Source organism: Euprymna scolopes, chromosome 8 (genome assembly GCF_053919585.1).
Source record: "Euprymna scolopes isolate OS-2025 chromosome 8, ASM5391958v1, whole genome shotgun sequence".
NCBI lineage: Eukaryota > Metazoa > Mollusca > Cephalopoda > Sepiida > Sepiolidae > Euprymna > Euprymna scolopes.
The window spans coordinates 72,091,776-72,119,673 of NC_136489.1; the positions used below are offsets into that span (position 1 = coordinate 72,091,776).

The 27,898-nt window shown below is 35.6% G+C and overlaps 2 protein-coding genes across 2 annotated transcripts in view; one reads left to right on the plus strand and one right to left on the minus strand.

The window, feature by feature from the left end:
• LOC145283616 (uncharacterized) overlaps positions 1-18,072 on the minus strand; it is a 104,920-nt gene extending 86,848 nt beyond the window's left edge. Inside the window, exon 1 of the mRNA XM_080132558.1 lies at positions 17,921-18,072. Within this exon, the coding sequence (XP_079988684.1) occupies positions 17,921-17,948 (28 nt within the window). The 5' untranslated portion in view covers positions 17,949-18,072. The remainder of the gene's footprint in view (positions 1-17,920) is intronic.
• LOC145283615 (acid sphingomyelinase-like phosphodiesterase 3b) lies at positions 1-25,697 on the plus strand. The gene is made up of 6 exons (XM_080132556.1): positions 1-193; positions 2,076-2,280; positions 14,172-14,407; positions 16,349-16,518; positions 17,118-17,289; positions 23,904-25,697. Exons 1-6 carry the CDS (start codon positions 118-120, stop codon positions 24,422-24,424), a joined length of 1,380 nt encoding a protein of 459 aa, XP_079988682.1. The 5' UTR covers positions 1-117; the 3' UTR covers positions 24,425-25,697.
• The last annotated feature ends 2,201 nt before the right edge of the window (positions 25,698-27,898 follow it).

Sequence of the window (27,898 nt, forward strand, 5' to 3'; positions counted from 1 at the left end):
TCTCTTTTTATATCAGTTTTATTCGAATAAAACGACTATTTGGGAAGGTTGTAAAAACTTAAGAAAACCGAAGCAAAAATTATAGGAATTTTGTCTATTTTTTGTGAGCTGACCACAATGAGTGTAAAACTTATGAAACTCTTATTGTTACTGATTTTCACGGAATTAATAACAGGGCGAGGCGAAAATGAAGGTAAGTTTGAAAAATATTTTGATCATTATTATTATTATTATTATTATTATTATTATTATTATTATTATTAGTAGTAGTAGTAGTAGTTTACTCACTAAAATATATGTGTGTGCGCGCGTATTTCTATAGTTTACTACAATTGCCCCTATAACACTAAACTAACAGCAACAACAACAGCAATAATAATAATAATAATAATAATAATAATAATAATAATAATAATAATTACTAACCAACTATATGTGAAAAGAAAAGCCAGGGGAAGAGGACTGGTTTGTATAGAAGACTGTGTGAATGATACGAAAACAGAATTAGAAAAATACATGATGCAGAGCAGAACACCGAAAAATAATTGCCGCGGCAAGATACAGTGAAAAAACGAACAAAAAGGAGATACAAAGGATAAGGCGAGTAAAGAAAAATAGGAAGAGAAACAGCTACACTGACGATTCATAAGGATGAGGAGACTAACGAAAACACTTGGACATGGCTGCAAAAAGGAAACCTAAAAAGAGAAGCTGAATCCTTAATAACAGCCGCACAAGATAACGCTATCAGAACAAATTACATCAAAGCAAAGATCGACAAGACACAAGAAAACATTAAATGCAGACTCTATGCCAAAGAGACGAAACAATACGTAAATGTAACAAATTAGCCCAAAAAAGAATATAAGAATAGACACAATCAGTAGAGAAGGTGGTAGATTTGGAATTATGCAGACAACTACACCTTGAATCCATTGATAAATGGCACAAGCACAAACCGGCAGTAATGGTCGAAAACAAAAGTCATAAAATCATATGTCAAACAGATACACCCATCCAAGCAAGAAAACCGTATATCATAGTAGTTAACAAGAAGGAGAAGGCCTGCCAGATTGTAGATTTTGCCATCACAGTAGACCACAGAATGAAGATCAAGGAGACAGAAAAGCGGAGCAAATACACAGAACTGGCCATGGAGCTCAAATGGACATGGAAGATGAGGAAAGTTAAGATAACAACAATAATAGTTGAAACACTAAGAACAATACAAAAAAAAATCTCCGAAAAAAGAATAGGTGAGATTGGAATCAGAGAGGTGGCTGAGAAGATACAACGGATAACAAGAATGAAAACGGACGAAATGCTAAGGAAAACCCTTGAATGCGGAGACACATAATCTGCGGGAGCTGTCCGGGTATACAGAAACTATTACAGGAGTAAAACACAAAGAAAAAACACCATATGGGATCATGGAAGCTGTATAATTGTATAACTGTAAGTTAACTAGCCTGCACTTTCGCCCCCTCACTTTTTTCGTCACACCACACCAAATAAATAAAGGAGGGTCAAGGAGAATGGAAAGGCCGAGGAGAGAAAGCACTAACCAGACTTCCTTTGACGAGTGGGAAAAGGACTGGGACCTTGGGGAGGCTTATTGCTACTTATATCCCAGTGAAAATCAATGGTCGCTACCGATGAAAAATCAATAGTAGACAGCTATTGCAATAACGCAAATTAATTTGCAAATGTTGTCGAAAGAGGTGAAGAATATTTGAAATCTGGGGAGATTTGTTGTCACTCAGACCCCAGGGAACACTACAGGCTGTTTTCAAAGGGAACTCTTAGATGATGGCCTGTGTGAAAACTCCTAGTGACTACTACTACTACTACTACTACTACTACTACTACTACTACTACTAATAATAATAATAATAATAATAATAAGGAACATCACAGGTTGTTCTCAAAGAGAAATATTTGATGATGGCATGTGTGAAAATTAGTGGACAATAATAATAATATGGAAATCATAGCACTCTTGTTTTTTGTGTTTTTGTTTTTTAATATTCTCTTTTGTTCCCTTCACCAAATAATTTATTATATATATCCCATAGGTAATTTCTGGATGATTACCGACTTGCACTATGATTTTACATACGGACTGAACTCGGATGCTGAATCGTGCCGTCACGTTATTCCGTTTAAACAACTTGGTAAATACGGCGATTACGACTGCGACACTCCGTGGATTATGCTGAACGAAACGATCTACAATATGAAAAAGATAGCCCCCAATGTTGATTTTATTATATGGACTGGGTAAGATTTTCTTCCTAGTCTATTTTTTGTTCTACTTCTTTTTCTTCTTTTTATTTTATTCTCAACTTTTCTTCTTTGTTGTCTGAATAGATACGCATGCTTGGAATAACCTAAACGATCGCTGTTGTATGATATAAGCATTCTTATAAACTATTGTGAATTTGTACATAGGCCGTGATCGTTGATTCGTCTTTATTTAAATCTATTGCTTCATTTCAATACTGATCGCAGTGTCAATCATGCGGTCTCGATTATTAACAAAGGTGCTTTCCTTTCAATCAAAAATATAACCAGTTATAACAAACGATTTAATTTAGCTTATAATTATACTTGATTTCTTTATCGAGCGACAAACTTGCAATCAGAACAAACATGTCTTCCAAATACAACAGCCCGCTTAGAAGCTCTAAGGCCTCTCTCTGTCTTTCATGCCAACATAGACTACCCTTTTCCCAGTTTATTGGAATATATATATAGAGAGAGTGGAACGATAAAGATGTTGCCCTAAAGAAAACAACATAACAGCATTATTTTTTATTTTTAAAATTTTATTGAAAAATTAATTCAGGTAACTTGATTATATAGTACAGCTGACATCTATTTAATGTAGCCGCCTTTAGCCTCAATCATCGCCTCGATACGGGTCCGGAACTGGAAGCATACCTTTTTCACAAGCGCCGGCAGGATCTCGAATACTCAGTGGATGGTGGCGATCAGGCTGGTTTCGGTGTTGTGGGAGGTCATGTTGGTAATGTTCTCGATGTAGGACCAAACGAAGTAGTTCAGTATGTTCAGGTCAGAGGAGGAGGAGCTTAGTGAGAGAAGGGTACAAAATCGGAGCACTCCTATTGTAGTCAAATCTGTGTCTTTTTGGACTTGTGGACCAGCGCCGAGTCCTGTTGCCACACCCGTGGTCTGCCAGCGGCCACCTGATTGCACCAGAGAAATAACCATACTCGTCAGCACATCCAGGTACACTTTGGTGTTGATTTTCAAGCCGACTTCAAATATGTGAGATGGTATGATGTGGCTCTCACTTGAAACCACACCAAAGACCATAACCGTGGCCAGAAACTTTGTTTTTTATCACACTTAGCACCTGCCTGTTATTCGTGGCAATCAAGCATTTTGTGAGTGCTGGTAATGGTCCTACTGTCATAGCTTGGTAGAGAACAGCTTGGTTGTACAGCGGCCCATCTCCGACCTCGCTCGTTAAATATTGTGTCACTTTCAGACATGATAGAAGGCTCCTATCGCTCTTGAGATTTGTACACAACTAGCCAACTAGTAGATGGTCTGCTAAAAAAAAACCCCAGTTTTTATCAAATAGAAATAGAATAATGTCATCTTTTCTAGAGCGACAATTTTATCATTCCATCCTATACGTATTGAATGAAGATGACTTTTGTAAAATTTCAAGTGACTTGCAATTGGAGCATAAAACCTCGTGTCCAACAAGACATATTATTTCACAAAGCTCAACCGATCTCTTGGATAATCTCTTCTGTCAGATAAATCCTTGGACCCCTATTATTCCTAATATTCATAAATGACCTCCCTGACAAAATTGTCTGTAAGATGGGTATATATGCTGATGACACCACGCTCTATAACAGACACGACAGGAAAACAAATGAACATATATCTAAAGAAATGACAGAAACACTAGAGGACTACCTTCAATCTGTAGTGGAATGGGGACAAAAATGGATGGTCACATTCAATGCTGCCAAGACTAAACTTGTTTCCTTCAATAACTACAAGAAACCTTCTCTACCACCAATAGCAATGACCAAAGACTCTTTATCTGAAAGTACATCTTTTAAACTCCTCGGCCTAACGTTCACAGGAAACATGAGTTGGAACAATTACATTGAGAGCATCGTCAGGACCGCTGCGAAAAAAGGTAGGTTCTCTCTACCGTGCTAGAAAGCTACTAACGCCCGAAAGTATCCTGTACCTCTATAAGGCCACCATTCGCTCAAGTATGGAGTATTGTTGTCATATTTGGGCTGGTGCATCTGCTACTAGTCTCTCACTTCTAGACAAGGTTCAAAAGAGAGTCGCCAACCTAATAGGTCCTGAACTGTCATCTAAGCTTCAGCCTCTGTCCCATCGACGAAATGTAGCATGCCTCTGCCTGTTCCACAAGTACTTTAACGGTGAATGCTCCGACGAACTGCAAGCACTTGTACTCCCTCGACGTAAATACTCCCAACAAACCCGACAAGCAGCAAAATCCCACCCCTTCACAGTAGAGATCCCTAGATGTAAGAGAGCCTTCTACTCCAATAGTTTCTTCCCCAGAACCGCTAGACTTTGGAATTCCCTTTCGGGTCTCTGCTTCCCCAAATGTACTGACATGCAGAAGTTCAAGTGTAACGTGAACCGAAATTTTACTGCTGAACTCTCCACATAGTACCCCTGTAGCTTATGTCCCTGATAGTAGCCCCCTACATCAAAGTGGCAATGTACCTTGTTTGGGGTGAAAATGTGATAAAAAAAATATTTAACCCATTGTAAAAAAAAAGTCTGCCATTTGTAGGATGCATCGATCCAACCAACTATACATACAGCATAGCACATGCTTACACCGTTGCATTTCGAGATAATAAATACATGTGTCCTTTTAGCACATCGACTAAAACAATTAAACGAATTCGCATACTTGCACAAATTAAAAAATAAAAACAAAAGTCTAATGTTTCAGGAAATGAATAATACACCTGAAGAATGCAGAAAATCATATTGACCAAAATGTAAAATTGTTGGAATTAAAATCAGTTAAAAAAAAAAAAAAAGGCGGAATAATACATAATTAATCAAGTGTAGAATTCTCCGTGGAATTTCCATAACTTGTTGCCTCCAATCATCGTGTGTGTTAGACATCGCTGTTGGCAGATCCTTTAGATGATATCCTGAATTTTCTACAAGTTGATCAATTTATAAGTAATGAGGTCTTTCAACCGATCTTTCGCCACATAATGCATTTCGTATAAGTTATCATTCACAAGTTCCGACTTACTTCTCCAAAAGTAACCAGGAAGTCGAATCTTTCTCTCTCATAGCATAATACCAGTCAATACCTGAACGGTAATCGAGTTGGTTCAGGAGAGATGTCCGTCGTAGGCAGATTGAATTAAAATGTAAAAGTGAAGTAATTTATGCTGAGCAACGGCATATATGTCTGCTTGTTGTTCTATTCTTTAGAGTTATCCAGCAATCCATCACATGTTAAGTCATCTAGAAAGTGTTGAAAATTTTCGGCTTTTCAACACTTTCGTCTTTTTAACACTTTTAAAACAAGTCAATCCGGTTTCGTTTCCGAAAACAAGTCAAACCGGTTTCGTTTTCGATATTCTAAAATTCCCGAGGGAGGGGAGTGGCATATTCCAGGAAACTTAGATTGCCGGTTACCTGATTTGTCAGAAACAAAGAGATAGCCACGAAACAACTCTATAAATCTAAAAGTCGTTCACTGTATTTATATTAACCCGAAATCTTTCGTATAGTGTTATCTCTTCTCTATCTTTCTTTCTATAAGAATCAATGGAAGTGGTAAAATCTTTTCTCTCTATTACATTCATACTCCTCCCGCGACCACTTAATACCGTTTCGGATACGACCGCAGGGGAATTTGGGAGGAAACACCGGTTTCAGTTCTTAGTTGCTTAAAAAAAAATGGAATGGCATTTTACCGTCGAGTGAAACGCAACTTCCGATTACAGCTATTACATGTGTTACATATACCATTTCTTTCATTTCTTCTTCTTTCTTTTTTTTTCTTTTTTATTTTATTTCCTTTTGGGGGGGGGCTGCAATTCGAAGGGTTATTTAAACGAAACGAACTAATCTTGGATTCAAGGTTTTATAAGAAACTATAACAGTCAGCCGCCAGTGTTCTTCAAATGTTCAAACGATTACTCGATTTATATATTTTATTTATTTTATTTTTCCTTCTACAATGTTCTCCACGTTAAAAAACGACCTTGGTGTCTAACTCTGTTCCGTGGGGAGGCATTGTAAATATGTACAATGTTTTCAGTGATTTTATACGTGATACTAGGGGGAGGGGAGAAGTTGACTTCTTATTTTCGGATTAGTTACTCATTCATTATTTATTTCTATACATTGAATTTCTGGTAGTTTCATAAGCCCAATTACTATTACACTATCGATACGGAACCAGACGACATTCCAAATTTGCAAAAACAAGACAACAACAACAACAACAACAACAACAACAACAACAACAACAACAAAATAACAATAAAATGAAATAAACATAATTGCATTTTACACGGTAAGTTTTCTGGGACTTTTTTTTTTTCATTTGTATTCATTCCAGTTCGTTTTGTTTGTTTGTTTGTTTTGTTTTGTTTTTTTCCTGTACTCTGCAGCTGACAACTGTTGTGTCTGCACAAATAATTAACAAGAACACAGAAAGTAAAGATATAGCAATAATATATTAGGAAGAAAAGTTATATACATATTTACATGTCTTCAGGTATACTTCAGTTGGAGATATTCCGGCAGGTGGCATGTTGCATGTCTTACTGGAGGCAACATAGGCGTCTTTTCTATTTGGCGATCGTTGCAGAACTCTCCCGGTATTGGTGATTGATACCTTTATATATCCCACTCACCCACCTATGTTAATTAGTGGGCGTCTCCACAACACCCTCCTCCCAAGATGTGAAGTCGTGTAGATTTCAATATCTTTTTCTCTTGGGGTTCATTATAATTGGTTCTGTAAACTTTCTTTTCCTTCCCGATCTTCTCGGTTCGGGCATGGTTTGTGGTGGTTCGATAACAAACGCTTCGTATAGTATATCAATTGGATCTTCCTTTTCATCAGGTTTGCCATGTTCGTTTTCTTTTATATGACGTTTTCTCAATTGATTTTGATGTCTTTTGCGTATCCCTTTTGGACCTTTTATCATGTAGACCAAGTCGCCGATACGTTTATCTACCGTACCAAACTCCCAATATGAAATATTATTTTTCATACATTTAAAATATACACGATCACCAGGTTTAAACCTTTTACGTGATGTGTGCGTAGTTTGATGGACGATTGCTTGCTTTGGTATCAATTTATCAAATGGTGATTTTATTTTTCTAGCAAACATTAATTCTGCTGGGGATAATTTCGACGGTGTATTTGGGTTCTTAGTTATCCTGTATATTTGCAGGAATTGTTGTAACGCTTTATCCGTCGGGGTCCCTATTGATTTTCTAAGTGCACGCTTTATCGTGTCTACGAACCTTTCCGCTAATCCATTTGATCTGAGGTGGAACAGTGGTGTAGCTATATGTTTTACCTGAAAAGTGTCACAAAAGTCCTTGAAATCACCTGATGTAAATTGTGTTCCGTTATCTGTGACTATAATGTCTGGCACACCAAAACGTGCAAATATTTCATGCAGAAAACTTATTGTGTTATTTGTTGTTGGGTTCTTGAAACGCTTTACGTCAGGCCATCTGGAAAAACTATCTACTACGATTAGGTAGTATTGTCCTTCGGTCGGTCCAGCAAAGTCTATATGAATGCGTGACCATGGATGGTCAGTTTTTTTCCAAAGTTTATGAACTATCGGTGGTGCCTTTGCGGTTAATGCACAGCCTTTCCACTTGTTTACTGTTAGTGCAATATCCACATCCATGTTACGCCAGTAAACGTAACTCCGCATAAGTTCCTTCATCCTATTTATACCCGGGTATCCTGTATGAAAATCACGTAAGATCTTTTTCTGCAAGGTTTTCGGGATAACAACTCTTTCACTATATAATAAAACATCATTGCATACGGAAAATATGCTTTGCGTTTTTGCATCATTTTCCCTTATTTTTTTCTTTATGTCTGTGATGACATCGTCATTTTCAGCCTCCCTTTTTATATTGGTTAATGTGACTGGTAATTCTTTTATTATATTCGCCACCATGTTTTTTCCTCATAATTGGAACGTATGGTTGCAATTACTGACTCTTCAAGGGTTTCCTCCATTTTCGGTATAAGCCTTGACAGGCCATCCGCATGACCATTTTTTTTTCGAACCCAGATGTTTTATTTGAAAGTCATAATTTAGCAAGATCGTACCCCAACGGAGTAGGCGATTTGCCGTATATACTGGCAAGCCCTTTTTTGAGCCGAAGATTGTCACTAAGCGACTTGGATCCCGAAGGGTAGATGGTTGTATCTGAACAACTCTTTGTGCGTGTTAATGCATACTATTTTTGAGCATTCTTCTTCCATCGGAATTTGTAAATAGGCGTCGGACAAATCTATTTTTGAAAAAATTTTGCCACGATTTAGTCTGGCAAATATCTCCTCAGGGCTTGGTAAAGGGTAGTGGAGGTCTTTTAATTCATCGTTTAGGCCCATAAAAAAGTCTGCACAGACTCGAATTTATTCCGACTTTTTTTTATTACGTACACCATAGGGACTGCCCAGACGCTAGTTTCGATTTTCGATAAGATGCCTGTTTTTTTTTCGAGTCTGTCTAGCTCGCTATTTATTTTGTCTAAACCGGAGAACGGTACGTTCCGTTTTTTTCTTAAACACCGGTGTTGCATCCTTTTTTAGCTCGAACGAAGCCTTAAATTTATTGCATCTTCAATAAGTCCTTGCTTTCTTTAATTAGAAGATTTTCAATTTCGTGCCATTTAAATTAATGGGCAGGATGACCTCTCCTTCGAATTTTATTTCGTCTCCTGTCACTGTTCGTGCACCTTTACTTGACTTTTGAAGAGTCGGTTTACCCCGCTTTTTCAAGTGTTGACGTTTATTACCGACAAATCCGATCCAGAGTCAAACTGAAATTTCACTTGTTTATCGAAAATATTTACTGATAAATATTTTCGTAAATTATTTTTCCCTTTGTTGTTTGTTCTCATTTGGTGTACTCTATTTTTTGTTCTGCAGCAAACACTCTTATGTCCAACTTTATCGCAATTGTAGCACCTGATATTTTTGTAAGGGCAATCCTTTTCCAAATGTTTTTCATCACATCTTCTGCAATTATTACCTGATACTGTCTTTTTATAATTCCTTTGATTATTATCGTAATTTCGTTTTCTGTAGTTATTATATTGACTATTATCGTAATTTCGTTTTCTGTAGTTATTATGATTTGAATATTTTTTTGAATTTTGACTAGTCTCAAAATTTCTTTGTCCTAAGTTTCTGAAAGTTTTTTTAATCTTCCTAATGTACGCCACTCCTGCTTCTTCTATATCCCTGGAATCTTTTTTTAGTGATACTGCCCTTTGGCAATCTTCTGCTAATTTCTGCAATGTCACGCCTTGTTCTGTCTCTAATTTTGAGAGAACGCGTCTTCGGATCTCTGAATTTTTTGTGGATATTAGACCCTGTGCAAAGATTAAGCATTTGAAATCGTCCACCGTGAGTTTCGATAATTTGAAGTGGTCGCAGTTTTTGTTTACTACTGACGCGTATGTCAGGTAGTCCTGCTCATCAGTTTTCTTAAGATTCATACATGACCATCTCTTGTGGAAAAGAGACATGTTCGGTCCGAATAACTCCTTAAGAAGCTTTACGGTCTCAGCGAAATCTAACTGATTCGTTCTCCTTGGCAATATGAAATCAACAAATTTGCAATGTTCACTGGTACCAAGCTTTCGAAGTAATACACTTACTTTCTTTCCATTTGGCCAGTTTTCGCAGTCTGTTTCGAAAATATCTTCATACCTCTTGAAGTATGCATCAAAAGTTTTATCCTCTTCTGGTAGGTATGTGAACACATCTATGCTGTTAACAATTGTTGTGTTGGGGAAGGTTGTATTACTTTCTTATATAGAATTAGCTGTTAATCTTTCTAACAGTTCTTTCTGTTCAAGTTGCATCTGCGCGAACCTTTCTTCCTGCCTTTCTAAGCATTTTATGAATCGTTCATTTTGTCTTTCGTCTCTTTCTGCGTGTAGCGCTTGCTGTTCTTTTTGTATGATCTGCTGATTCTTCATGAACTGTGTCATTATTTTAGCAAATTCCTCCATCTTGTTTTTTCCCAAAGATTAGAACAATCAGTCTATTTTACTAATTCACTTTTTACAATAACTACAATCAACCGTTTTTAGGTTCACCTTTTTTCTTTTTTTTTTTTTTGTCAACCGAATTCTATCGATATATTATTTTTGCGTTGACCTTTTCTTTTTTCCTTTTTCTATTGAGGGATAAAAAAAATGTATTTTATTTTTTCTTTTATTCCGTTAAGTTTTGATTACGTACAAGAATTCTTTTTTAAAAAATCCTTTCTTGGTACAGCTGAAAAAAAAGATCACTTTTCTTCTTCAAGACGATTTGCATAAATTAGTTCACGGTGTAGTAGTGAAAACACCTTTTTTTTTTCTTTGACTTTCATAGTCACTTTGAAATGGTTATTGGTATTTTGCTTTCAAGTATCCAGTGTTCGAATATCTTGTTCGACAATTTTGTAGTTAATTTCGTTTGTTTTTCTTTTGTTTTTTTGTTTTTTTCGACAGTGATAACTTTCCGCGTAAATTATTTTTCGAATACTGTTGCTGTGTCTAACAGTGAATTCCCGAGTAAAACTTTCTCAAAATCCTCGCAACACTAGATTTTTTTTCTTCGAATACGTTTTTTTTTCAATCTTTCTCGAGTAAGTATTTTTCGTACACCACTGTTGAGTTTAGTAATGGATTTTCCCGCGTAAGTCTTTTTTCGAATTCTTGACGCCACTGTTGTGTTTATTAGTGAATTTTATCCTGCGTAAGACTTTCTTTTTTTTTTTGGATTCTCGACGCCGCTGTTGTGTTTTATTAGTGGATTTTATCCCGCGTAAGTCTTTTTTCGAATTCCCGTCGCTACTGTTGTGTCTGCACAAATAATAAACAAGAACACGGAAAGTAAAGGTATAACGTGTTGCATGTTTTACTGGAGGCAACAAAGGCGTCTTGCCTATTTGGCGGTCGTTGCAGAACTCTCCCGGTATTGGTGATTGATACCTTTATATATCTCACTCACCCACCTATGTTAATTAGTGGGCGTCTCCACAACAACAACGATGACTGCCGGTCTCGCCCGATCAATGCTTGACGGGAATTCACGAGAATTAGGGTCAAATTAAGCAGGACTACCTTCATTTCTTTCTTTTTTTTTTTCACTTTTTAATGATTTCTTAACACCCTTTCTTACACCCCCCCCCCAGTTTTTGCCATTAATTCTTTCAATTTTACGCGCATAAAACACAACAAATTCAATATAAATCATTACGGCTTTATTTCGTTTACAAAATCAAGCCCGCTGTTTGAATTTACAGAAAATTTACTCCCGTCATATATTAGCTAAACCAGGGGGGTTCATCTATAAATATAAAAGCGAAAATGTGTGTGTGTGTGTGTGTGTGTGTTCGTGTTCGCTTCTTCTTGTGTATGTCCGCGAATGCTTTGGCTTGCAGCGCAAAAATAGGTCACACTTCCTAACAACTTTTCATTTCGTTTCATAAACCTTCATATAACGCCCTTATCAATTCCTCTCCATCGTGGCCCAGATGCTTAGGTGACTGGCTTTTTCTCCCTTTCGGTTCCACATTCGTGTCAATGCTACGGGGTTCAATCCGGCCTTCCGACCAACACTTTTTTCTTTTTCACCTCTTTTTAACACACACACACACACACACACACACACACACCTCCAAACACCCGGGAAACGCCGGGTACCCCCGCTAGTCTTTCATATAGTGAAATCTTTCGTCTATTCTTATTTTATCTTCATAAGTATCGGTCGGAGTTTTTTTTCGTTTTCATATTTTAGTTATAAGAATATATTATTAACGTTATTATTAGTGTTATGGGTTTATGTTTATTGATATACTAGCTGAAGTACTCGGCATTGCCAGGTTGTATTTGGTATATGTGAATATTCCGTTCTCATACATAATTATCTTATTGATTAAACGAAACATTAATTCATAATGGCTTCTTTTTTTCCACATCCTTCATGAGGTAGGAGCAGTAAGTGCGTATTATTTTATAGACGTCTCGTCAGCAGCACTTATTCTCTTTTCTATTTAAATCTTTTATCTTTTAATCTTTCTTCTTTCAAAATATGATACAAGAATGTAGATATTAATACGATAACGCTTTTGATTCCGCTTGGTGTAAAATACGTTTAAATATATTTAAAATCATGCAGATATTCGCATTTATTAATACAAAAATATGATGGCAAAAATTTAAAAAATGAATTAGTGCCATCAGCTAGAATCGAAACAAAAACATTTCGCATTTCAGCCACGTGCTATTCCGATGTTGTTATCGAGACTTCCGTTTGTCTGTTTCCCACCTGACTACAACTCGGATGTCTTCAAGTCCAGCATAAACAAATTCATGATGAACCGCCCCCTTAAGTAAGACACTTTATCAAATCTCCGATACTAACGATTACTACGATACTATCCCATTGATTACTGTACACGCAATAACCCCTATACCCGAGTGGTTTCCGGGCCTTGATAAGTGGTGACCTCCATGTACAAAAAAAAAAAAAAGACAAAGATAATAAAGCCTAAAGAGTAACGCACTTGAAATAATGAATTTTATGTAATCATGAGCAGAAAGAAGTATAAACATGTCGGCTAGTTTAAAAGACATTTCGCATTTCAACATGTCTTTATACTTTATTCATCAACCGAAAGATTTTACTCGTTATAAGCCATATTTGGTGTATAATTACTATTTCCTGTTAATTTCAGTGTTATGTGATTAATAGTTTGAGAGTTTACTTGTCAAATATTCTCTCTCTCTCTCTTTCTCTCTCTCTCTCTCTCTCTCTCTCTCTCTCACACACACACACACGTTTACTGTTTAATTTATATAAAATAGAGATAAATTTCCCTCTAAATAATTCGAGATTGAGGCCTGGAATTCCTTTAATCTATTTAGATTGTAAAACAAAAGAAAAAGGGATTTATTCACTTTTTAGTAGAAAGGGGTCGTTTTTTTTCTTTCTTTTATCTTTTATTAAAAAAAATTTTGTTTAAGTTTACAGAAAAATGTTTCTTCTTAATTTTTCTATGTTTAACAAAATTTCCTGTTTACAAACGCGTTTTTGAAACTTCGAGCAGGAATTATTATTTTACGTTAAACTTAAATATAAAACTGAACACCCCTCTAAGCATGTAGCATTAAGTTTCATTGGGGGGTTTAATGTTTTTAATAAGAGGGGGTTTTGGTGGTTACTTGATATAGTAATTTTATGATTTTTGTTTCAAGAAGTTAAATAACAACACCTTTTGTGAGTGGTGAAAAATCAACGGATAAATATCAACTCCGGATATGAGGGATCATTTCAAGATAAACTTATATTAAAAAAAAAACAAAAAAAAAACATCCGACATGTTATAAATGATTTGTTTTTATATATGCTTTGAAGAATTAATATTTAATCGATAGAATTTCGAACGAAATCTATTATTTAATCCCCGATGGTAGAAAATGCTCTAGTTTCCTCAGCCAGAGGATATATTGAAAAAAAAAGTCAGTTGTAAGTTACACGATTCTGGAGGTTGAAGGTACAATTCTTAGTGCGGACGACACCCAAAATGTAATTGCGAATTACTTAGGGCTTCTACCCAGTCATTGCTGACAGAGCGTGGGCACACTACTCCCGTGGATTAAATAAAGGATTCCGTTCGAAATTCTGTGCAGATTTCCGAGTTCGACAAAAAGTTTTACAAGTTTGACAAAAAGATTCACGAGTTGGACAGAAGAGGGTGGCAGATTACGTTCGATCGAAATGTCGCGAAAATAACACTCGAGATGAGAACAGTAGTCCGAAGAATCTAAATCAATCCTCACCCCAAAACTCAAAACCGTATTATCTTCCATTTTTGTTGCCTTTTCTGTTGCAGTGACAGTGTGATGCATACCCGCAGACCAGAGAACCTCGTCTTGAACGAAACCGTGAATATTGACACCGTTCGTAAGATAACGAATTTGATAACGGATGCGTTCCCCGACGTTCCACTCATCCCGACCGTAGGAAATCACGATTTCTTCCCTGATGCGCAGACTTCAGCCTCGATGTTGGATGATTTTGCTAACGTCTGGTTTAACGAGTCTGGTCTGTACACAATGTTCAGAAAAGGTAAGACACAACTATAAGACCTTAAAGTCACTTCTCGATGAAGAAAGTGCAACAAACGATGATATCGACTTGAATAAATGCAATCAATAATTTAAAAAATTAATGCTGAAAGGAAACCCAATTTTTGAAAGTTGAGGTGATAATTGAGATGCATAATAAATAGTGACAAGCGTATAATAATGTGTTGTTACATGAGATTTGGTTACATACTAAAGTATTTTAGTTGAAGTCGCGAGACGTTGAAATCTGCCCGAAGACGGCGCCATATTTTTCTGTTTTTTATTGGATGATTAGTTTCATTCAACTATTACGCATAGTTCTATTTACGCATACTACATTGTGCATAATTGCGTACCATCTAGAGTGAAAAATTTATAGCCCGACACATATGTGCATATATTTTAATTCCAAGCTCCTTATTGTCGAACTTTATTTAATATATTGGAACCTTACGCCAGTGAGTAGAGATTATATTAACTAGTATGATTTTCGACGAGGTTTACATTGGTGCATGTCAGGACAACCTGGCGGCAAACGGAAATAGACCCAACTACTGGTGGCGTGATTGAAGGGAAGTGTCAAAGGTTAGCCTACTAGACAAAACACGCCAGAATTGAGGTGTCGAAATATAGAAGGTGATGAGGTCACGCCTGCGAGGAAAGAAAGAAAAAGGAATTTGGAAAGCAAAGATGTGCCCGATAATCTAAGTGAATACTGTATTCAGACTCTGCCCGTGCGTCGCCCCCATTAAGATAAAATTAGAAAAATAAGTTTTAAAAAAATTAAGTAAGAAATAATTTTGGTCTCTTCCCAAAAGACTAAACTCTCTGAATAAAACCCTGTAACACTGTACACTTTTTTTGACGGTTCAGTATAATCTTCCGTCACATTTTATCGGACCCAACACGTTGTAGATGAAAGTCTCGCAAAGAAACAGAGGAAATGAAAAGGAAAGAAATTCAACTCAGTCTTTTTTAACAAAAATCATTTATTCTTGGTATTTCAAACAACGTGCTGCCTCTTGTTTTAAACAGTTCATTTCTCGCATCGACATGTCTTGTCAAAACGAAATGAGGTTAAAATGTTTACGATTCCGATACGCCCAAATGTTCTGATTTTTTTCGATTCCAATTAGTCGTCCTAAAGTTAGACGAAAATATTCGTATACATGATTAGGTATAAATTTTAAAACATTTTTCATTACTTCAAATATATGTTTAGATTAAATTAAGAGTTATAAAATAAATAAAATTGAATTTTTTAAAAACTTTCGTAGGAAAAGGTATTCTACTCTTTTGAAAATTGTCATTATGTTAAAGTTAAAAATTTATTTTCCGGAATAAAGTCTATAATATATTGAATAAATACTGAAAATTTGATATTTATCTATTTGCAGATTAAAAAATGGATGTGTTTTGTTTTTGTTTTATATCTATATATGCGTGGGTTCGTCGGTTGTTGTCTAGAATTCAACCTAATTAAAACCAAACGGTTACAACAAAAATGTCAAATTCAAAAAATTGCATAAATTGCTGAAGCAGTTTTTATTTTTTTTACGACTTTTAACGATGTTAATAGTAAATTGTACTTATTACACAACTGATTTTTATCTCAGTAGTTCGAATTGAGTTGTATCCCTTTATTTAAAACAACATACCAGATCAAAACAAACTCGAGTATTCATAAAATTTGATTATTTTAGTTAAAAAACAACTACTTGATCAGTCTACGCGTTTTTTTTTTTTTTTTTTTTTTTTAATATGACACTTTCGCTTAGTGGCGAGTACACACATTATAAAGATTTTCTGCATTTTTTTTTTTTTTAATTAGGTTGAATTTTGGACAAGCGTCTGTTCCTGATTGCGTTTGTAGTTGACCTATACATCTTTAACCCCGACAAATAGTTTTCTTTATTTTTGTTGTTTTTGTTTTTGCATTCAGGTGGTTATTACAGTGCGAAGGTTGCCCCGAAACTCAGATTGATAAATCTGAACACCATTCTATACTATAAGAGAAATAAAATTGTAAATCCAACTACAGATCTTGATCCTGCGGGACAATTTGATTGGCTTGAGAAAGAACTGCATTCATCACGAAATGAAAATAAAAAGGTGAGGGAGAATTTTCAGCATTTGTATTGTTTTGGGCCACTTTTTTTGTTTCATTTTTGAAGAACTCCTTTCAGAACAGGGGAGACAAATCAAAAATCCAAAAATATCAAAGTGAAACAGCTCCATCAAAATCAACAGTGCATGCCATTTCTGAAATGACCTTTTCCCTGTTGATTGCACTAAGTTGCTTGTCTGGTGCAGTTCTAGGAGGTTCACTCTCCCAGGCTTTGTCGTCTCTCTTTAAGAAAGGATTAGTTTATTGCTAACCGCCTGAGGTGCTCCCCCAGGGAAATGCCGATGGAGCCGCCATGCATTTTTTTTTTTTTTTTTTGACAGGCCAGTGTTTTTCCTCAATTCCACTTTCCGACTTTTGTGTCACATCCTCCCGTCTTGAAAGGGAAATAAATAATTAGGTGGAACATATTCATTTTTTAAAATTATTATTATTTAAAAGTCCCTTGAGTACAGCCGTTAATGATATCAAAGTCTACCTTTTACTTTATTTTCCAGATCGAGGAAAAGCATTTTATTTGTAATACAAGCAATATTTACTGATTGTGTAATAATCTATTCTATTTCTTTATTTTTAATTTACGAAGGTTTTCATCACCGGGCACATTCCTCCTGGACTTTTGCCCAATGGGAAAAGTTGGTTTCCTGCTAATTACAATGAGCGGTTCATTCAGATCATCCAAGAATATGCAGATGTGATTAATGCCATGTTCTTTGGTCATGATCATGCAACAATTTTTAAAATAATTACATCAAATGGTAAGTACAACGATACCGGATTGCATGAGGTCCCTAAATGACGTAAAGCTGTGTTTTTTCCTCAAACTGCTAGGCTGATGCATCTACCACTAGTCTCTCACTCTTAGACAAGCCCCAATAAAGAGTCTTAATCTGCAAATGAGTGTGTATGGTGACTATATGCAAATAAAAGCCGTGTGTGAAATGATGTCACGGTAAAAAAAATAAAAAAAGAGAAAGCAGAAAGAGCATATTAGAGAAGACGATCACGTCAGAGACGTGGGTGACGTCACAGTTGTAACGAAGTCACGTGTGGCGGGAGACTGAGTGTTATATAGTGGAGGGTGGATATTATGACAACATATCAATGTGTACATATATCGGAGTGTTGTATATCGAGATGTTGACATATGACGGGATACATTTTAACAAGAACAAAATTTATAACAGAGGCTGAGACATTTATATTTTTGGTACATCATGACGACTGTGATGAAAATTATTTTATCATATCATTAATACGAACTGGGAAAGGCATTTATGCAGTTCTTTTTTACATATAGAGACTTCTTTATGATGTTGGTGGAGACACATAATACTTGAAGGGGGTTATACAAAGTTCATTCACAGATGATAGACAAAACACATTTACCTTTCTGTTGTAATGATGACGGCGACATTTATTCATACCAGCTGATGATGATAATGGTCAGGGATTCACGCCTTTATGATTACATTGTTTTATCTTCCCCACCTCTCGCCTCCAAGAGGGCGTCAACTCCTAATTTGACCGACTCGATTTCCTCTGAGTCTCTTCATACTCTTCTCCTAACTGACTCGAACCCATCTCATTATATTGGGGATTCTCTTTCTTTATGACGTCAAAGGCTTGCTTCGACACGTGAATGAATTTCACGTGGATTTCACCTATGTATGTCCAAACACGCCTTTGGCAAACAAAGAAATTCCTAAATGAATTGTTTCATTTATAACCTATTTATTTTATTATTATTTCTAAACTGCATTGTTTATATCTAACTCTGACATAAATAACATTTAGTTATTTCCAAGAACAATGAGAATCGTTCTACATTTCTAGGATTTCAATATGTATTCTTTTTTAACTTTCCTTACTGGGTTCGATTCTAACCTTTTCCAAATATCATTTTCAAACTTATCTAGTTTGCTCTTTTAATTACTGATGTCTGTCCTCTTCTTATGTAATACGAGGGCTAAAGGTTTTTTCTTAAAACCTGAAACAGGAGTTTAAGTTCTTTCCTATTCCTTGTATCCTTTGCAATTGAGTCTACAACGTGTGGGTCCCGAGTGTCTACATGTTTACACATGTGTAGTTGTGGAAACCTAAGTGAAGGTGTACAACATTACACAAATACTACACACTCTAAGTGTAATAATCTAAATTTTGTTTGCCTAGAGAGAATTACAATTTGCATGAGTATGGAATGTTTCCTATCCAATTTCAAGTTCATCCCTTTTATAACTAGAAAAAAGTTAGTGCATAATGTGATGGTCGATCAATTTTTATTGCCATTGTAAACAGCTAACAACTGGCAATGTCTCCTTGACACGTTGTAAGTAGTCAACTCAATCGGTTGTGATGTCTTTCTGTAGTAATAATAGTTATTCTTTACAAACCCACAATACGTCCATGCATCGACTATTGTTGCCACATCTGGGCTGATGCATCTACCACTAGTTTCTCACTCTTAGACAAGGTCCAATAAAGAGTACCAAATCTGATAGATCTCGCACTATCGGCCAAGCTCAAACCTCTGTCCTATCACTACAATGCCGCATCCTTGAGCCTGTTTAAAAGTATTTAATGGGATGTGTTCTGATGAACTCATTGCATTATGCTTCTTGGACATACATATTTCCGGCTAACCCAGAAAACAACAAAATCTCACCCCTATACTGTTGAGGTCTCTAGATGCCGTAAAGCTTTGTTTTTTCCTCAAACTGCTAGACTTTACAATTCCTTCCCTGTTTCTTGCTTCTCTAACTGTACTAACCTGTAGAAGTTTAAATGCTATGTGAACCGACATCTTGCTGCTCAACTCCCTGTTAGACATGATCTCAAATAGTAGCCTCCTATGTTCTGAGTTGCAATATGTCTTGTTTGAGGTGAAAAAAAAAATTCTGCTTAATCGGTAGTGGTGTTTTTCTATAATAGTGGCAGTATCTGTTATTGCAAAGATCATATTGATTTCTTTTTCACTCTTTGTGGCTGCAATAATAGAAGCAATTCAAAAGAACAACAATAATTATTTGCACTGAGCTGCATCTTAGTTTCTGCTGGGTTTATTTAATAGCTAAATAAATGCATCTTTCTCACCGATACTCATAATAGTATTAAAAGAGACCCCAAAACGATCTATTTTCACATTGACATTGAACATTCAAGTAGCAGGATTCATCTTGCCTCTTTTCCACGTTGCTTTCTATGTACATGTCACTTCAAATGGAATTTTTTTCTTTCTTACTCTAACCTCATGTGAAAAATTCCGTTTTTAACCTTATTTGTTTACACAAACATCCAATCTCTCTGTTCTGTTGTGGAGAGATGAGATGAGGTATATATATATATATATATATATATATATATATATATATATATATATTCTTGTGTATATATATTCTTGTTTATATATATTCTCGTTTATATATATTCTCGTGTATATATTTTCTTATGTATATATATTCTTGTGTATGTGATGTCTATATAATTGTGACATGGCCGTGACGGCCTGTCTTCTGTGCGTGCATATCTACAATCATGGATGTGTGTGTGTGTGTTGTGATATAAGAAGATCTTAAGACAGGTGTAGTACTTACCAACACAACAAACGCCCTCGTGTTTGTGCCTTGTATAGGCATGCGCGACAACAAAACTTGGGTTTTTATAAGCGGAAGTCTCAAGGTTGTCAGGAATCTACAGGCGCATGCGCAAGAGAAGGGATTGAGATAGTGGTATAAAGGCAGGTCGAGTGAGAAGGTTGTTGTTGTTGTTGTCATTGGACGTTACAGTGACGCGTGCGTTAACAGGTGATTAGGAGGCGGTTTATTTTTGTGTGTCAAGTCGCGCACCTCGGTGAAGGTCATATAAATCGTCCACCTCGGTGAAGGTCATAACAGGTACTTTTTTTCTCATTCTGGGTCTCCCCTTCACCCGCGACGATTCATTCCTGCTCCCCAAAAACGCGACTTGATTTTATGGTTTAGAGAAGTCTTTATTTGATAGGGCCTTTGCATCTTTTTTCTTTCTCCATTTTCTCATCCTTAATCAAGATTATCTTACTAAAAAACTCTCCATGATTCCCTGTTAACTGGCTCTAGGCTAACTGCGATTAACTAGACTAAAAACGCACGTTTGTCCTTATTTATTTTAACATGTATGTGTAGGGTGGTAACCCCATTAACTGGTTTGCACTCAAAACGCACCGACCTGCCTCATGGTCCCTTGCTAGCATGCAGATAGGTGCACGTGAAGTCAATGAGTTTGAAACCTGTCAGTCTCAACCTTTTCACCTCTCTGCACTTAACTTAGAATACAAATCAGTTGTTCCAAGCTAGTACGACGTTAACCACATCATTGACACATAACATCTCTACAAGTAAACATACTAACGTACAGATCGACACACTACTTTATATCAGTTGCGATATGTTGTGTATATCCTAATATACTTATATTTTATCTATAACGAAACGAGAAAATTATTTAAATGATTCAGAGATGTGATTTACCATCAATGTTTAAAATATTAATACTAATATTACTTTAGTTAGAATAAATAAATAATTACTTTATGGTTCTTAGATAGTCTACTTATTTAGAATATTAATTCTTTAAACATTTGTCAAGTATATTATTTAATTGGAATTCTTTTTGAGATGAGTAATTATCCTCATGTTTTAGTTGTTGTTTCACGCTATTTCAGCCAACAAGTGAGACGACAAAAACTATGGAAGGCAGTAATTGCTGAGTATACAGTTAGGAGACTCGCCATTCCTATTCCGTTGCGATAAACCACCTGATGAAGGCCAGAGGAATAGTTGGCCGAAATGTTGTAAAACAACAACTAAAAGATGAGAATAAAAGTCCGCAATGAATAAATAAATAAATAATACAAATTACTCATCTTAAAAATAATACAAATTACTTATCTTAAAAATAATACAAATTACTCATCTTAAAAATAATACAAATTACTCATCTTAAAAATAATACAAATTACTTATCTTACAAATAATACAAATTACTCATCTTAAAAATAATACAAATTACTCATCTTAAAAATAATGCAAATTACTCATCTTAAAAATAATTCCAATTAATTAAATAATACACCATTTGGTACAGACTCGATAATGGAAGATCAGATAACAAATAAATGTGGATTTATAAGACCAAAAAGTCTAACCTTGATCGCCCCTTCGGGGCTCATGGCGCAGTGGATAGAGATAAACATTGTCTGAAGATAGCGGTTTCAATCCTTTCCAAAACCGGCCAGAGGCTTAGAGTGCCAAAATGTGGTGATCTTGAGCGCGTGGTACAGTGGTGGAAGAGGTGGCTTGTTACTTTTAATGCATCTAAAACCAAGTTCCTATCTTTACATCATCAACTGATCCCCATCTGGCATCAATTGAAATGAATGGCTCTCGTCTAGGGGAAGCTCCATGTTTTGATAAGCTTCTGGGCTTGACCTTTACTCCTGGCCTGAAATGGAACACGTACATCAAGTCAGTTGCCAAGGTCGTTGGAAAAATGGTAGGATCCTTTTACCGCTCCAGAAGATATCTCACTGCTGATGTAACTCTCTATCTATATAAAAGTCAAGTACATCCAAGGATGGAGTATTGCTGCCATATCTAGGCAGGAGCTGCTAAAAACAGCCTATTCTGCCTTGACAGAGTACAAAATAGGCTTTGTGGCTAGGTGAGGGATGCCTTTTTCTCTTCCCTGCAATGTCTCTCCCACAGTCTCTCTTGTTACTTCCATGGCAAGTGCCCGCCTGAGCTCCAATATCTGGTCCCCCCTCGCCAATCTTTCATGATAAACACCCGTTTATCTGAAACCACTATCAAAAGTTTTCCCCACTCTTTATCTGTGCCAAAACCAAAATGTAGATTCCATGAACAAAGCTTCTTTCTTAGAAGTGCACGCCTGTGGAACGCTCTTCCATTTGCTTGTTTCCCACCTGACTACAACCTGGATGTCTTCAAGTCCAACATAAACAAACACATGATGAACCGCCCCCTTAAGTAAGACACTTTATCAAATCTCCAATACTAGCCATTACTACGATACTATCTCATTGATTACTGTACACGCAATAACCCTTATCCCCAAGTGGCTTCCGGGCCTTGATAAGTGATGACTACCTTGTAAAAAAAAAAAAAAAAAAGACGACAACAATATGGAAGGCAGTAATTGCTGAGGATGCAGTTAGGAGATTCGGCGTTCCTATCCCATCATGATTAACCACCTAACAAAGACTAGAGGAATAGTTGGCTGAAACGTTGTGAAAATAGAAGATGAGGGTAATAGTCTGCAATAAATAAATAGTCTGTCAAGCAGGTGAAATATTAAAACGTGTATTATTTAGACAAAATTGCTCGACAAATTGCAATTTAAAAAATATTACAGAAAATTATAATACATACTTGTTATTTGTTTACTGTTTTAAACACTAGACTTGACACATAACAAGAGCAAAACAACTGATTTGCCTTGTCATTGCTTACTGTAGTGCACTGCACAGAAAATTAGGAAGTACGGTAGCTGACTATAACCTGATTTTATATGCCTTATTGCAGTTGGCTATTTTTTGCTAAATAAATTTTCTTTGATTTTCTTTGATTATTTCATATTATTTCATGTTGATGAGAAATAGATAAGTCTTTAGTAGATAATGTTCATATTTTGAACTCAAGCAACAAGAATGAAGGTGAATTTCTGTTCCAAATTCTTTTTAACAAATCTATCTATAAATCTATAAAAGTGAAAATGTGTGTGTGTGTGTGTGTGTGTGTGAAGCCACTTCTCAACCTATATATTCTACTAATTTTTGATCTACAGACTTGCAGTTTGGTATATACAATGATCAAATATATGGAAAAATTTTAATCTCGGTCTGTTAGTAGTTTCACCTAAGTCAAAGCCACACTGCCCAAATGATGGATTCTTAACTTTATATGACAAAACAACTAAAGTATATGCAGCCAAGCAGTCCACCCATTTTCCCTTTCAGACTTAACCCAACTCTGTAAATCAGAATTATTCCCAGTGTTGAATGAAAGATGGATGATGTAAAGTTGAGGCAGGAGAATAGATGTCCAACACTAAAGTATAGACAAAACACAGAGTATTATGAATGAAATCATGTTTCTGAAGAGGAAAACTAAGTTTTTAAGATCAATCTTTCTGGAAAGCCGTACACACAAGACATAACCAATAATCTAAAGCAAATGTTACTTTGATGTCTGTCCGTCTGTGACACTCATTTCACTAAGTTAGAAAGTAAAGTTAAGAAGTAAACAATTATCTAAGATAACATTAGAGTCGATTCATCAGAAAAATTATTAATCCTTTTTTTGTTTTATTCTTTCAGGAAAAGGTTCGGTGCCTGTACTTATTGCACCATCCGTGACACCATGGACATACAAATATAATCACAACCCGGCAATGTGGCTTGTCACATATGATCGACAACTTGCGACTCCTGTCAGAATAGATCAGTATTACAGCGACTTGCTGCAAGCAAACCGACTGCAAAAGCTTGATTATGTGCTCAGCAATTCACTCCCTGGCGTGTATAAAATGGACAACATCTCTGGTGAGTCGCTGTTGGATTTACGTGAACGAATGAAATCGGATGATCGATTGTTTCGCCTCTACATGAAATTCATGTATGCTAATGTGACCACAGACAAGCAGCCTGAAATCAATTTGGACTTGAAGATAAGCATATTGTGTGCAATGAGTAATATGGATAGAACATCATATGGCACTTGCAAAGCACATGGAATTAAGCTGGAGAATAATGCATTTAAAACTGCCATAAGCATGACCACATTGCTGAACGCTTTCATAATTGCACTTATTAGTTTAGATTTGCTTATTTTTTGCTAATGATTTTGTTTTTCTTTTGCACAAAGTGTACGTTTAACACCCAAATTATGCAGGCAGCTGAAAGGAGCGAGTTTAGCATTGCACCATATCTGACGTCACTAAAATAACATGCTGTCTTAAACTGCATGACTGAATCTAAGAATAACATTTAACGAGAAAAAAGCTATTACTGAAAAAATGCATATACATATTTCTTATAAATATGGAAAATTTGACACACTTAAATTGATAATAAGAGAAAATATCTACAGTCTTAATTCTGTTTTATTATCTTGTTATGTATACATACTAGCAGGCTTCCCGGTGTTGCTCGGTCATAAATATGCTTAAATATGATATTTTAATTTATGCAAATTTAGTATTTATTATTATAGAGCCAATTCTCTATTGATTATTATATTGTACCCAATACATCGTAGTGATTTTAAAAGTTAAAAAGAAAAAATATTTGTAAAATTGAAACCAAAATATCTAGCTCTTCAGTCGTATTCGCTACCATATGACGTAACGACACATGGATATCAAAGCTTAATAAAATTAACGCAGTTAAATATATAAATGAATATTTGCATATGCGTAAATGATACACATTAAGTCAACTTATGCCTGCTATATTCCAATTTTATTAATGTTGACCCCTTAGCAACTATTTTTACCAGTTAAAAAACCAAATCAAATTTGGTGCAAATCTCTTATATATAAAGTTTCAGTCTATATAATTGACAATCGTTTAGTAAAGACCGTTCCTCAAACAGACAGATAAGGACATTTTTATAATATATACAGATAGATAGATAGATAGATAGATAGATAGATATGGTACAATGGAATCAATAATTGATAAAAGAAATATCAGTATATTCATTTAATTTCCACTGTACTTTTACAAAACGTATCCAATAAAATTATTTGTGTAGACTCATACATTAATAGTAAACACAGATAACAATGAACCAATATGTTGATTTACGCCCAAGCAGACTTTTCTTTGCAATGTTTTTTTTCTTTTTGTGCCGAGTGTACATTCAATACATAAATGATGAATGCAACTAAATTATTCAAGTAGCTGAAAAGAACAAGTTTAACATGACACTGTATCTGACGTCACTAAAATAGCATGCTACCTCAAACTACATTTTAAATTGACTGAATGTAAGAATGAATTCATGGATAAAAAAATTACCAATTAAAAATGTATATATTTCTATGCATTTCTTATAAATATGGAAAACTTGACAAACTTAAACTTAATAATAAAAGAAAATCTCTGCAATCTGTTTTATGTTTCAGTTTTTTAGATAAGGATTGATAATTCGTATTACTTGGTTATTTGCACTAATCTTGTTTTTTTTTCATATTTCAGTCGATGTAACCTCGGACCTTTTTTTTTCAGATAAGTCAATAAGTAGATTTGAAAACAAAAAATAGGTTTAAAGCTCCCAAAATCCGTACTAGAATTGCCTGCAAGGACCCGTGTGTAAAGTACTTGATAAATTAAGTTGTAAGTTACACTCTCCTGGAGATTAAAAGTTTAATCCTTAGTGTGAGTAACAGTGAAAATATAGTTGTGAATTACATAAACCTTCTACTTAGTCATGGCTGACGGAACAAGAGGATCGAAATTCTGTGCAGATTCCCAAGTTCAACAGAAAGATTCCAGAGTTTGAGAAGATACACCTGAAGAAGGTCAGAGGTTAAATTGATCGAAACAATGTGAAAATAACAATCAGAATAAGAACAGTAGTTGAAAGGATCGAAATAATGTGAAAATAACAATCAGAATAAGAACAGTAGTTGAAAGGATCGAAATAATACAAATAAATTACAATTTTAGTTTATGTGTTCATTTGCTGTAAAACTATACATTTTTTAAAAATTTTTGTGTGATACGTGTGAACTGACCATGCCAGTCTGAAAGAACAGCAATAGAATCACTACCCTACATGATGACCATATTTCATTCTGGCGAATCTTTTCACCGTATATGAGACGAAGAACGATTTAATGTAGTCTGCAAGAAATAAAACTGGGCCAAGATCAAAGTATAGTATCTGTTCTTCAGGTGCTGCAGTATACTTTTTTATGTCTCGGTTAATGGAGAAGAAATCCTTCATTACTGATACATTTTTTTTTATTTTTGTTACTAACTAGAGTGCCCTTTTTTGGGGAGCTGATTTCCCCCACATTAAAAACCGACCTCATGTCTAACGCTGCCCTCGTGGGAGACAAGTAAGCAAAAATAAAAATACAAAATAAAATCATTGTTTTTTGCCATGAAAGCATTTTCAAAACCTAAGGAAGGTAACTTTTCTATTTATTTTTATTGATGGGAACTATTTTAGAACTTCGTTGGTCTTGGAACAAAGTGTATTTAGTCTTTATACAGATAGAGAATTGTGTGGGGATTGATGAGAGTTGGCTGCGAACCGGATGTTGACACATCCACGGTCAGAGACTGAATAAAAAAACGTCTTGTATGCACCAGCTCAACGCAGGGCTTCTGGTTGAAAAAAAGAAAAATAATAAAAAAAAATGATTGCAAACTAATGGGAAGCTTTGGCAACTTTAAAAAAAAACATTGATTTCTATCATCACTGGGAGCCCCTGGAAAGATTTTATGAACCAGGCAGTGAATTCAGCAGGATGATTCGAGAAGAGAATTTGTCTTGCTACGTCAGTGAACGTATGGACGGATTCTGTCACCAAACCTTAAGAGATGTGAAGAAGAAAAGAAAAAAGAAGCCACTGAAGTGGACTGAAGTCAACTCTGCTCCTACGTTACAGGCCGAGCACCTTCATTTACTAACCATTGCCTGATTCACACCTAAACCGACAAGTACAAACCAAATGAACATTCTCTTTTTGTTGATTTCTCTCACAAATTCACGGACATCCTCCTCGACCACTAAAACAAACACTTTTCACTTACAGCCCATCAATAAATTAAGCTGCTTTTCTCACTTTTAAAATTTAATGGATGTCTTATTTATTTTATGGAGTCAGATAATTACATGTTAAAATACTAACCTAATTAAAACATGGGCTATAATTGCATTGGTAGTGAGATAACTACTGGAGCGGTACAATGATCAAGCCATTTTTCTAGCAATCTTGGCAACAGATTTGATGTATGTGCTCCATTTCAGATTAGGAGGGAAGGTCAGTCTCAGAAGTTTGTCAAGATATGGTGCTTCGCCATTCATGTCAATTTGGGCCAGATGGAGGTCAGAGCGATTATGATGGAAAAAGATCCATTAAAATTAACCAGCAATCTTTTTCCCCGTTGCACCACGTTCTCAAGATCAGAGGAGAGAGAATCAGAAAGATCTTGGTTATTGTTTGCCTTTGAAGTGTGGTCATTGATTGTGGTGTCGTCTGCATAAATATCTATAAATGATCTAAGAATGTGATTTGGGAGATCATTGATTGAAGATCAAGAAGAAAGTGAGGTGGTTGACCACTTCTCTATTTATC

Excerpts from the sequence above, each read along its gene's own strand:
- LOC145283615 (XM_080132556.1), top strand. The coding sequence starts at position 118 with ATGAGTGTAAAACTTATGAAACTCTTATTGTTACTGATTTTCACGGAA. Across the intron at positions 14,408-16,348 it reads GTACACAATGTTCAGAAAAG|GTGGTTATTACAGTGCGAAG; the intron begins GTAAGACACAAC and ends TTTTGCATTCAG. Across the intron at positions 17,290-23,903 it reads TAAAATAATTACATCAAATG|GAAAAGGTTCGGTGCCTGTA; the intron begins GTAAGTACAACG and ends TTATTCTTTCAG.